The sequence below is a fragment of the Phyllopteryx taeniolatus genome, chromosome 17, assembly GCF_024500385.1.
Source record: "Phyllopteryx taeniolatus isolate TA_2022b chromosome 17, UOR_Ptae_1.2, whole genome shotgun sequence".
Taxonomy (NCBI): domain Eukaryota; kingdom Metazoa; phylum Chordata; class Actinopteri; order Syngnathiformes; family Syngnathidae; genus Phyllopteryx; species Phyllopteryx taeniolatus.
Window position 1 is genome coordinate 10,323,844 of NC_084518.1, and position 13,460 is coordinate 10,337,303.

The window sequence follows — 13,460 nt, forward strand, 5'->3', positions numbered from 1 at the left end:
TATGTGTTTGCTCATGAAATGGTTGGAGAGAGGAGCGACTTTGAGATGAAAGAAAGGTGTTAATGTTTGACACCTACCCCCCTGTTTCTAGGCTGTCGGGATACATATCAATAAGGGCTTGGGCTGGTCCCTGTCCCAGGACAGGATGTGACCTAGTTTTGGAATATTCTCAACACTGGACAGAAACTACAGATATGACCAGAGAGGATCCACACAGCTGTCAATCAGATCCACAGGAGATTAAAGTACACTTCTTGGAAACAGAGCCTCTGAATTGTTTGGCTGAGAGCCACACATTCATCAGAGTGGACAAACATATTACTTTAATAGGCGGTTTCGCAGCACAAGAACGCACCAGGTGGCAAGAGCATTGACAGGAAAATCCCCCTAATTGTTCATGTCTGGCTTTCTGCTTCAATTGTAGCACAAACCTATGAGTTTACAAAAATTTTTTGCAACAGAGAAAAAAATATTGTGTCCTATTTCACATAAGAACAAAACCTCTGGGAACAAAATCTCCAATTTAGAAACCATCCACTCCTTCTGCTGATATTAACCTGTCATTTTTCTGGCAGACTTACACGGCAACCAAGTCGAGAATTTTGACCAGAGTGGATACCAATAAGAGATTTTTGAAAAGATTCACAAAGAAACGACCATCCATTCTATTCGCATATGAAATTTGTAAAGTGACAGCCTCTGTTTATACAGGCAACCACTTTCAACGTTTTGACAGAAATAGTAACGCATCAATTTATTAATGCCCTTTTATACTACCTGGTAACGCCAGGATTGATATTTTTTTTCTAAGTCACTTTTCCTTATAAATGGCTCAGAATGTTGTTCTGTCAATAGTCTACCTTTGAGGGTAATTAACAGATCTAGATTAACACTTGTGCAAAAGATGAATACTGACACTGTTCGACAGGGACGTGGTCCTGACGTTTAACTGTAAGAGCTGGGGTTCAGTGTAAAAATCAAAGGTGGCTGATTTTTCTGTTAGAGCTCTGCTATTTTGCAGAAAAGTATGTCAAATAAACTCTATAAACTTGCAGTTTGAGGCTCCAAATTGTTGTCATGTACAGGAATAGCCAGGATTACAAATGTTTCTATTCAAAACAGTTTTCGTGGAAATGGCCAACCGACACAGTAATGGAGTCTGTTGTTGAAAATATAGATGCAAGAGTCGAGTCTGCACCAATCAGCGTCAAACACCACTGCAGAATTCCAGTATCTACCCTCGGGTCGATACATGTTTAGCCCCCAAAAAGTCTCTGGTAGATGACCTTAGGGGTCCACAATACGCACAATGGTGTGGGTTTGCAGCAGAAACCTTTATTCTTAGTCAGAGGTGAGCCTTTCCTAAATTAGAACCATGTCAGACTTTGCACAGGTCAGCATTTTAAGTGGTAAAAGGTTGAGTATTTCGTTTTTGCAGTACAAGCCCCTGAAATTGTTTCCATTTCTGGCAGTTTTTTCAACCTAACTTTGTTCTCCCCGCCATGGCAACCGTTGTTGTTTGCCATGTCCTAAATTAAATAGTTCTGAGTGGTGAGATAACAAAAGAAAGCATTCAATAAAATATCTTGTCTGGGGTGTTTGAGCACAAAACAAATGTTCACTGCAATTCCAGCTGAATTAATATTAATTCAGGAGGAAACAAAACATTGCATTCTTCAAAGTCACAAAAGTTCAAATGGCTATGTCCATCAGGGTGGTATAAAGGTTATGACCCCGGCATGAAATTTAAGGTTAACAGAAGGTAAAAAGCATATGAACATTGACTTGGTTCTGCTCCATTTACATCACCGCCCACACGTAATGAGTTTTAACCCGTGGTGTCAAATACTGTACAGTGCTTGTGCGTCTTGGACTCAAACAAGCTCTTCCTTTGTATAAACAACATTCACACGCAGCTCTCTGGCCAAACAATATTCCCAGGGAGGCCACTGTATGCAATGAAAAATTAACGTGAACTAGTCTGAGACTTTTGGAAAATAGACTAGTCCGTTTGTGCGCTTATGACTTTCTTGTTTAATTACAAATATAACAAGAACAAAACCTTAGCTGAAATTTGACTCCACTGTTGTACATGCCCATCATGTAGAACACATTATTTCAACACATTGGAGCCTTTAATGTGATGCACTCTGCCTCATATGATTGATGCAATTGCTTCGCTCCACAGCACATTTCAGCATCTCAGTAATATTGATCCGCCACTAAGTGAGCTTACCTCCTCCAATTATGGGCACCACTCTCAAGCGCTCTTCAAAAATAAACTGGCCATTTGAAAAACTCAAGAGCTTCTTTACAGCACTGTTGCAGCTCTCGGGAGGCTGGCTCATACGCTATCCATAGTAAGGAGGAATTAATTAAAAAAAGAAGATGAAAACAAACTTTTTTCCAAGTTTGCTAAGGGCTTTTAAATCAACAATAATGGGAATGAATCATAAGGAGGCTACACTTTAGAGTGAAAATTAATGTAATTTCTCGTGTATAATCCACACCCATGTATAATATGCACCCCCAAAGTTGACCTCAAAATTCTGGAAAACCCTTCTACCCATGTATAATGCATGTTTACAATGCATGATTTTGCGTCTACCCATATGATCAAAACATGTAGTATTATGTGTATTTTGTTAGTTTTTCCCCAAATAATTATTCTTGAGTTAAGCACTTTTTTTGAACACATAATCCTTTTTTTTAACTTACTTGCTCTTATTTTGAAATTCACAGCCCTACTTTTATTTACTAAATTTGAAAACACGCAGTTGTGCTCTTGTTTGATTACCCAGGCAGAATTTGTAAGATGGGTACAATTATTTAAAGAAAACACGAAGGACCCGGCGAAACACATTTTATTTCAATGGGATTCAAATTAAACGGTAAAGCATTTCAGAAAAGCGTTATCATTAAACAAAACATAACACAAAATAAATTAATGATGGTTGTTGTTCAGTCACCACCTCCCAACATATTATTCTGATAATTCCAAGATCAGGAAGAAAACAAATTGACTCCCAAATCCTCCTTGCTGCTGGATGGGAGAAAAGTGCCTCAAAAATGTGGGTCACTTGTATTGATTAACACAGCCAAGAACATTTTTATTCATAATGTAAACTGTCACACCGCAGGAAGCCTGGAGCTGAACTGATGAAATACACCCAAAATATCACTCTGTAGGATTTAATAGGCCAAAAAGCATGCAGCTGCTCAGAGAACGGATGCATGCTGCTCTCTGCTGACATCATTTCCAAGACTTTGATGTAACAGTATTTTTTTAAAGATGTGCTTCACAGAATATGAAAGCACATTCGTTAAAGAAAAGAGCAGTTACAACATTTACACGATTCGCTGCTTACTGTATTTTTATTTTAGTCTAACTATAGTCTAACTCCATGCATCAACAAAACTCATTCATTCCAAGCAGTAATGGAGTCTAATGCCGACTGCTAATCTTAGCAGCTAGCGCTAGCCGTAAAACAGCTCGCCGGATAGCCTAGGGGGGCACCGTCACTTAGATTTTTACACGTATGGCGTCTAAGCACACAAAAGTGTTACTCAAAACATCGCCTGTCCTGTGCAGTTAATAAACATTTTATGAAGGTGACAGTTGGTAACAAATTATTTCCATTATTCTGGAATCTGAACAAATCGGAGGTTAAATTAGTTTCCCAGAACTAATGTGCATGTTCGACCTCTAATGTTCTGCTGTATTTAAACGTCAGACACTGCTTTAGACCTTAGGATCGTTCACGAATCATCAAGCTACGTTCCGCAAAGCAGCTACAGTAGTCTGAAGCTGCTAAAATCTTCATTAATACACACGGGCAGCAATTTGTATGTGCCGTCCCAACAAGAGAACCATGGGAAAGCATTGGTTATGTGCTTTCTTTCTCTAGGAGGCGCATTTTCATCCTCTTGTCCCCTGGCCACAAAGAGGCCCAGGGTTCAGGGGTTAGTGACCCCCTGTGGCTTGAACAATTTCAAGCCATGCAGGGATAAAATCTGTGATGATCCCCTACACCAGCAGGAGACTCTCACACCCCCGTATGGGATATACCTGAGCTGATCATTTGTCAGTCTCGTATCATGTTATTTTTGTATTCAACAACTTTATTCATTAATTTCCCCTACCACTTATCCTCACTAGGGTCGTGGGTGTGCTGGAGCCTATCCCAGCTATCTTTGGGCGAGAGGCGGGGTACACCCTGAACTGGTCGCCAGCCAATCGCAGAGCACATATAAACAAATAACCATTCGCACACACATTCACACCCACGGGCAATTTAGAGTCTTCAATTAACCTAGCATGCATGTTTTTGGGATGTGGAAGGAAACAGGAGAACACGTAAACTCCAAACAGGCGAGGCCGCATTTGAACCCGGGTCCTCAGAACTGTGAGCCAGATGTGCTAACCAGTTTTCCACCTTGCCGCCAAACTCAACATTAGTTCCTGAAAATGCATCTTAAAACTGTTCTATCATGTAAAATTATCCCAGATCACATGACTTCTGTTCCTGCCGAAGCATACGTAATCCCCAGAAATTTTTACTTATGTACTTAAGGATTTTCTTTAAAAAAAAAAGCTTTTTCTAAAGCAGAATGTAAAATGTATTTTTGGGAGTAGAAGAAATACCATGGTGGCTAATCTGCTGCGGAGGTTGGCAGCTTCAAGCATTGCTGTCTCTGGTGACATAAACCATCCAAGAGCTACAACAAGTCTCCCTACAAACCCCCAAAAAGTCTTATATTTGGACACATCCTGATTTTACTCACTCAAAATCACTAAAGACACACAGGGAGTGAACTCTTTTAATCAGTCCGTGCATTGCTCCAGCCAGCCTGCAAGTCTGTGGCTAAAGATAGACACATCTTTGGATGTGAAGCCATAAGAGTACAAAGAGAATTGTTTTTGTTCTTCGACACCCAAATTTCATTTTCCAATATATATATTTTTTTTTAATGCAAAACCCGTGACTCCATCCATTCTCAGGGTGTAATAAGCATAATAACACACTTACCGGGCACTACATTAGGTACACCTAAACAGCCTAAGGAGATCCGATACATGGTCTGCATTAAATAAGGCAAAATATCAGAAGCTTAGCTCAGTCAGATCCAATTCTGTTCTACACTACTTCAAACTACAACCACAATAATAAACGTATTGTTAAATGCTTACCTCTGAAAGTGTCAGTTATAAATATCATGAAATTGTGAATGTGTACATCACGTTGTAAATGATAATGAGCAAAAACAAAGTGTGAAGGAACCTGTTGGTTGCAGAACTCCCTAAAAAGGAATCAGCCAGATGCCAAAAATGGCGTTTGAATGCACCGTAAAGAGAACTCCCTGACTCAGGGTTTAAAACGCGACTCCCTGCTTAAGCTCTTAACTGTGTGCAGCTGTAAGAGAGCAGCCCGCTCACAGGAATGTCTCAGATACGCTGTATAAAGCAGAACCCACACAGCGCAGTGCGTGAAAGCGAGCCCCTTTGAGACATGCTGAGCTGGTGTGCACACGCAAAGGGTGCAAGCAAATGTTGCATGGGCTCTGCGACTTGCATTTTGAGTTGAAAAAAATAAAATGTGCACATACGACACAAGATGTAGGTCAAGGACGGAAATATCATGGGCTCAAAATGGTACATAAAAGCTTGCCTCTTGACATTATCGTATGTCAAGGTTGCAGATACTGTAGACAACTTTAAGCTGCTTTTTACCATCCAGTTCTTGAATGAGGAGGAAAAACAATGGCAAGGAAAGTGGATTTCCAGTTTAAGCCTAGGCACATCTAATGGAATGACAGATGAATGAGAACGATGGACAAGAGGTAATCAACAGTTTTCCTTCTAATTAACAGCCCTTTAATCACTTAATTATGATCACAAATCCAGCCCCAGGTGTGTATCATTACAAACTGCAAATAGGCTTGCTCATTATGCAGACATACTCAGGCTCAGGTCAGTCTTCCCATCGCTCCGTGACTGGCGTCAAAGAGAGCCCCCATTGCCACAAAAAAGTGCCATTTGCTTGCTGCTTACAAGCTCATAGGCTGTGGCCTTATTCACACTCTGCTGCAGCCCGTCCCCATTGTGTCCCACTCTCAGGAAGCCAAGTGTGGGTGGAGGACAGACGGGCTCTCCAAAGTGAATGCCTGATGTGGATGTATGGGTTGGGGTTCGTATCCTCTCGACTATCATCCACCTGCATTTATTTTCAGCGAGGGAATTACGCATCCCCGCAATGAGGGCACTTGTGGCACTCGGATGCCTGTTTAACTCTTGCGGAAGCTAATCACAGGAGTGAGCTGCTGAGGATGACGGGCTAGGAGCTTTCAGAGAGAGGGAGGGAGGGAAGGTTGGGCTTGCTTTAAATGCAAATCCCTTTCTTATAAAAATCGGTTCCGTTTAAAAGGATTTCTGGGAATGGATCCACATTTCTGCAGCAGGGGGAGAGTCAGCAAGCGAAATAAATAACATAGCAGCAGTCTGGCATCAAGGAGACAAGAGGATGTGCTGAAAGAGCGGCAAAAGAAAAGACTACATGTGCGTTAAAGGAAAAGATTGTGGCTCATGTGAGGATAGAAAAAAAGAAAAAAAACAGCCTCTGAGCGATTAATGGTTTTAAAGACTATAGCAGTTTCAGTTTAGTAATATACTGTTATTCTTTATGCTTGTCATGCCGAAGAGGAGGTGAAAAAAAACTACAAGATAAATATGTTGACTTACATAAACAGACATTGTGTCACCGGGCTTGCAACCAATGAGCAGGGTACTATAAATATCTAAAAAGAGAATTTTGCATCAAATTCGCTGTATTGAAACAGAGGCCTCCTCTACTCCGCCGCAGGCATAAAAATACTACATGCTGCTTCTACAAGTATGGCACCAGTTCAAAAAGGCAAACTTGCAGAGCTTCCAATTAAATGTATCTATACTAGACTACACCGATTTTATCGGGCTGATCAGTATCGGCAGATATTTAGCATTTTATGGTGATCGACTGATCGGCTTTAATGTCATAATTCACCGATCCGATAAACGACATCATTGATCGGCTCCGCAAAAGACATTTATTTTGCGTCGCCATCGTGCACAGTATAGTTTAATCCAAAAGCTAGTTTATTTTTAGCCTTGTCGCGCTTCTTTTGACGTAGTATTGGAAATATCTGACGGCCAATAAAGTTATTTAAAAAAAAAAAAAAGAAACATGGCGGTGTGGAACAGACAACAAGTCTGAGACAGACAACACGTTATGCCCGGATCAGACTACAAGACAAATTTGCTCTTTCACGATTGCACTATGTCACACTACTGCAATAAAATCTTGTATTCAAATAACACCGTATCCCATTTTTTACATTCATTGGACTTTATCTTGTCAACCCAAATGTGACCGGATACACTCATTACAGTGGCGACGACAACAAGAGTGGAGCGCGCCGACTTTGTATTATAAGGACAAAATGGGGAAAAATGTGTGTTGGTGGTCACCGCTGCTCAGAGGACGTTCTTTTATGGCTGCCTGAGGTATGTTCCCGTAGTTTGAATACGATACGGCTCGCAAGCAGGCAACAAAACGCTATGTAGCCGAGCAAGCTAGTGGTACCACGAACGGTTTGACGTAAACCGTTCTGTCGAATCATGCTCGAAAGTTTCACTGTGGGTGAAGTAATTTAATTAAAAATAATTTAATTACAGTAAGTTAGCACCCATTATTTCAGTCATGTAATGTTGGTTTGACCTGACTGATTAGATTACACGATCTGACTAGAGCAGTGATTTCCAACTTTTATGGAGCCAAGGAACATATTTTACAATTGAAAAATCTCACGGACACCAACAAACGAAAATGTCACAAAAAGTGGATACATAGATTACTGTATGTACTTCCTGCCATCTAATAGAAGACCATTTATCATTTGTTCTGTCTGTCATTATGCCTCACTGGCATAAAGTGGCATAATACATTATTTAATGTAAATATAATTTTTTGAGCAATTAAGTACACAAGTATATACAGTAAATGAACAGGTCATTTAAATAGACACATTCCTCCATCTTGCGATCGGATCGGTCATCGTTTTTTTCAACTTGCTGATCGGTGATAGGCCACAAAAATCCTGATCGTGTAAAGCCTAATCTATACTATTGTGATAGTACTGATAACTGCAATAACTTTGGTCACAATGATTTTGATGTGCATTTTTCACACAATTTTAACACTACAAATTGTGTCATTCTGAGATGGCACACAACTGAAGCAGCTGTGTTCAATTTTGCATGTAGAGTGCCATAGTAAAATTTGCAACAGCCAGGGGGGCACCTCCTTTTCCCCCCAACTAGATACCAGCTTAAAGAGTGCTGTCAATGTTTTTCGTCTGCCACAATGAGACTGGCCCCCGCTAAACAAACTAGACAGGAGACTATGCTCTCTTGCAGCAGCAAACTGAACTAGAAGAAAGTACCAGTTGTTGATACATACCATACGGCAGTTTAAAAATTCATTTACATGGCAGTCATGAACCACAGTCAACAATTTTCTCAAAGATGATAATGCCTTAACCTTGCTTCTGAATGCCAGTAGACAATACCAAATCACCAGCACTACTGTCATACACAAGCTGAATGGAACACACTTCTGTTTACCATGACAACCACAAAGATCAAGCAGATAATTCAGTAACTCAACCTAAGGAAAATATATTCAAGCCGTGAGACCTTGACATAATCGAATAGAAGATAATCCTTCACATGGAAATAGTCCCATTTGTTAAAATGAGAACATAGAGAAGGAGGAATCAAGTACAGTATATAAGAGGCATTTACAAATGTCCAGTCAACATAGCCACATCATAGGGTTTGTCATGCCCCTCAAAATAATGGTTTTGTTTACAGTAGTGTGGTGTTTGTCATCAAAATGTGGTAATGAACAAAATCCACCATCTTCTGTGTGGTTTTTAATGCCACCACAGAAGGTCAGTAATGTAAAGTTTACGCTCATATAATTTAATCTCTTACTATAGTGTGTCTTCTTATAATAACTGAAAGCTTCTGCCTTTGTCACTTTGTGGGGCTTGGTATGTACTTTTGTACACAAATAGTAATTCCTACATGTGAGGGGGTGAAATAGCTTTTTTAAACCACTTTCCACCTTGAATCCCGCCCCCCAAAGCTTGTTATAAATTTCCAGCCAAAGTAATTATCCGATCAAGAAGTCTGGGTTTTAATCTTCACAGGGACAGAACGACGAGCGATCCGGCCTCGGAACAAGCTAGTTAGTCATTTACGGTCTTGCTGAAGAAGAAGAGCAGCGGCTTGGCAGCTGCGAGCATCATCTGCATTCACTTCAGACCAGAATCCGCAACTTGGTGGATGACGACAAAGCGGAACCTCCAAATTTAAACATCCCAAAGGTTGTACGATTTTGAACTCAAATAACGGGGGAGGAAAAAAATCAAATCTTCATGCATGATATCGCACGTCGGTCACAAAATAAAGTTTTTAAGGGTTAACGAGATTGTGTTTTGCTTTTCTTTGGATTTTTTGTTGTGCCAAAACAGACGGGTAATAGGATTTCAAAAACATGACTGAGCTTACTGTGACATAAGAAGGTTGTACACACGTCTCAGACATGGCTAAAGGGTTGACAAGTTGACATCAATAATAGTTGACCGTTTCAAATTTTAATTATCGTGATCATCATATTTAGCGTTTCTGAGAGTAGTACTGGTGGACGACTGGTTAGAGCGTCTGCCTCACAGTTCTGAGGACCGGGGTTCAATCCCCAGGCCCGCCTGTGTGGAGTTTGCATGTTCTCCCCGTGCCTGCGTGGGTTTTCTCCGGGCACTGCGGTTTCCTCCTACATCCCAAAAACATGCGTGGTAGGTTAATTGGCAACTCTAAATTGCCCGTAAGTGTGAATGTGAGTGCGAATGGTTGTTTGTTTGTATGTGCCCAGCGATTGGCTGGCAACCAGTTCAGGGTGTACGCTGCCTCTTGCCTTTACTGTTCATGAAATATTAGATGATAGCTGAAGTGACTTGGGTGGATAAGTTTGATATTTTTTTTTTTTTTTTCCTATGGGACATTCTCTTTTTTTACTGGATAAACAAATAAGATGTTGAACTTTAAAATTCCACCGTTGTCTCAAGTTTCTCACCAGTGATACAGACCTCTATCCACAGTACAGGAAATACATCTCTTCAGAGTTTGGCAGGCACAGATAGTTATTTTTAACAGTGTTACAACCAAACAAACAAGTATTGCCTATAGGAGGTCAAATAAAAAAAATATGCTTGGCATTACATCATTTGTACATCTGGAAAGCATCAATTACAGCAAATTTCACGACTTTTATCATGCAGATTCGCACATTTTAATGTTTGACTTCACACAACAAAAGCATGGCTGACCTCATCTGAGCTATATCATTGTGGTTCTATAGTATAATAGACACCATAAAGACCCCCTCTTTCTAAGAAAGGCCCTACCAGAGGCAGCTGACAGGTTGGAGTTCCTGCCACAGTATAAGTGAAGTCAAGCATGTTTCGTGTGTTCCTGTTGACAACCAGCATTGATTGAAACTTGGCATGAGATGCATTGTTTCATGTTCAAAAGTGATGAGCAGTGCTGGAATAGTTTGGGAAATTAGCCAAAGAATTAGTGGAACACAATGTGGCCTCTTTTATTCTTGTTAATGCAACTTTAAAACGGCATCGGGGCATCTATCAGATAACAGGAGGAGGTTTAAGGAAGAAACATAACTGTGTGTCGGTGTGTAAATATCATTAACCAGAAAAACCTGATGGGGAATCAAACGTCAGCCCTGACAAAACTGCCCCGGGGGTATTGTTTGGAGTACAAACCTAACAGCTGGTATACTGATCTTCCAAACAATTTCATTTCCCAAAAGGATTTACTGTATATTAAAAATACAAATCAGCCACATATCTCAAACCAATACAATAATGACTTGCCCCCAACAGTTGGGGGATAGTTGTCGATTACTCGATAAATCGATTAGTTGTTGATTAATCAAATAATTGTTGTACCACTAAATAAGTCTTGACATGTTGAATTGCCTTTGCTGCCTATTGCTCTGGATAATTTAATCTGGATCGCATCCAGATTAAACAATTGACCAGGTTTTCCCTTTACAACGTGTGTCTTGTATAGTTTTGTATTTTAAATTGGGTACTTCACAACCGAATGGAATGCAAACTTATACCTTTTATAAGAAATCAAAAACTGTAGACAGGTTGCACACAAATATAAGAGAAACATCACAACACAGTAACATTTACATACACTTCTATTGGGATTCATGGCATGTCTACACCATTATGGTTACTGCCATCAAATGTACGTAACTTAAGTGGTTTGTAGTAGCCTCAATTGAGAATTCCTTGTGGTTTGGAATCCATGCACTTTCTTGTGGACTACTCCAAACGGGGACCCGCCTCCCACCACAATAAAACAAATAAACAAAGTACTTGGAACTCACCTTCCTCAGCAGAAGCCAGAGGAACCCAGTCCACGAAGATGTATCCCAGCAGGCCAATGATCCTGTATGTCAGCTCCATAGTGATGGCGAATGGTGCACAATGGATTTGTGTCCTCTGTTTAGCCTTGAATGAACAATCAGATGGCACCGGCGTCTCGGCTGTGTTCTCGCTGACCGCAGACCACTCTGCATTTAAAGTGGACTACTGAGAGCCAAAAAAAAGCGGTGGCTGGAGTGCACTTTTAAAAAAGATATGACGCCATACGTGTGATGATTTGGAGCTGGGGGGTGTCACATTAAGTCCAACTTGAAAAAGTCACAAGAGGGCAAAGTCACAGGTTTTCTGTCATGATGACAACTTAATAAGCTCTTAACGTACTACGACACTTCTTCCAAAGTCTCTTCTGCAATCCAAAAAGTTCAAATCTCCAACAATGACACCTCACATTTTTAGTTGTCCGTTCTTGCCATTTTATTGTTAAACACACCACAAGAAAATGAAGCAACGTGCTCAGTAATTGACCAGCAAATGCACCACACTGGTTGGCTCGCAGGTGAAATCCACGAAAATACGAGTATCGACAGGTCTTACCTGGCGAAAACTGTCTGCCTCGTGTAAAAAGACTAAAAACAAGACGAAGCAGCTGATGAAAGTTGTGTGGCCGGCAGCGGACTGACGCCGAAGCTGTCCACCTACAGGAGAGGAGACTTTTCCTCATCCGCGCCGCAGCGTCCAGAGTCCAGCTGCAAGCAGCAGCAGCAAACTCCGCCCACTCCTGCCTCCAGAACAGCGGGGATACACGGTCCGTGATATAACAATAACTTCCGGAAAGTACCATCAAAATAAAAGATAAACCTCCACCTTCTTTTAGTTTTCCATTTAACATACCGTGTACTCAGGTATTCCAAATAAAACAACTGGTACTCACAAAAAAATATAAATAAATAAATAAATAAAAATACTTAAAATTTGTCTCATATTTCCAGGAATTGGTACAAACGGCGCTTACTGAGACACTCATAATAAATCAGCAAGGCTTTCTCTGCTGGCTTAAACACTATCAGAACTTCAGCACTGACCTACATTTACAACCTGAATTTTAATATTGCATTTATTATTCTCAAAGATCAATTCCCTTTATTTGTAACATTTCTCTTCTAAGAGTACATGGATGTCAGATTATTTTTTTCCCTTTTTTTTTTTTTTGTCCAATCAGATTTCAGTTTATATGTGCTGTCACGTCAATCTAATAGTTTATCTTGTTTCACTTCATGTTGTATTTTTCTCAATGCTGTGACAATATTCCACTGTAATAACATCCAGCTCCAAATAAGAACCACAAGTGGTACACCCATTTAATGTTAAAATGTGTGGTGAAAATGTTTATGCCTTCACTTCACGGTGCCACTTTATTACAGATTATTATTATTTTTTAAGTGTTGTTACAGTTGTTACTCTAGTTTCTATACTTTTTGCATGATATTTTGTATCTATTGCTCTTGCGCTCTCTCAATGTGTTTTAAGTGTTTAAAAACCTTTAAAAAGTGCTGTAAATGTTATTACAGCATGCCAAAGTCTATTAAAATAGGGTATATATCTCTGAATTCCCTCATTGCGGGGTTGGTTTTGAACGTGGCCCCAGCAATGGAGGGGGGATTACTGTAATTCACCCTTTTACTTTTCACACCTTCCAATTGGATGAGGTCCTGACAATACTGGGAATTTATCGTAGCTAGGTGATAATTGCTCTATGCATCCTTTCAATTCATTGGTGTGTCGACCTCATTCTGTCATTAGTTTATTCCCACACAGAGAATGGTGCATTGAATGAAACGCTACTTGTTTTATTTTGAAGTCAAATTCGTTTTATTTCCGTTTTCTGTTTCTCTTGACACCGTAACGAACAACCCAGTGCATGCTGTTAAACGGTGCTAGATGAAACC

General features: G+C 40.2%; 1 protein-coding gene across 2 annotated transcripts in view; it reads right to left on the bottom strand.

The window, feature by feature from the left end:
* The window catches only part of ephb4a (eph receptor B4a), a 41,461-nt gene extending 29,185 nt beyond the window's left edge, over positions 1 to 12,276 (bottom strand). The window contains exons 1-2 of one of the 2 annotated variants that reach the window (XM_061751959.1): positions 12,109 to 12,276; positions 11,517 to 11,702 (exon numbers count right to left, since the gene is read on the bottom strand). In XM_061751959.1, coding sequence (XP_061607943.1) covers positions 11,517 to 11,702; positions 12,109 to 12,235 — 313 coding nt within the window. In that variant the 5' untranslated portion in view covers positions 12,236 to 12,276. Of the gene's footprint in view, positions 1 to 11,516 lie in introns of both variants that reach the window. The other variant, XM_061751960.1, reaches the window with a different exon arrangement.
* Between the last annotated feature and the right edge of the window lie 1,184 nt (positions 12,277 to 13,460).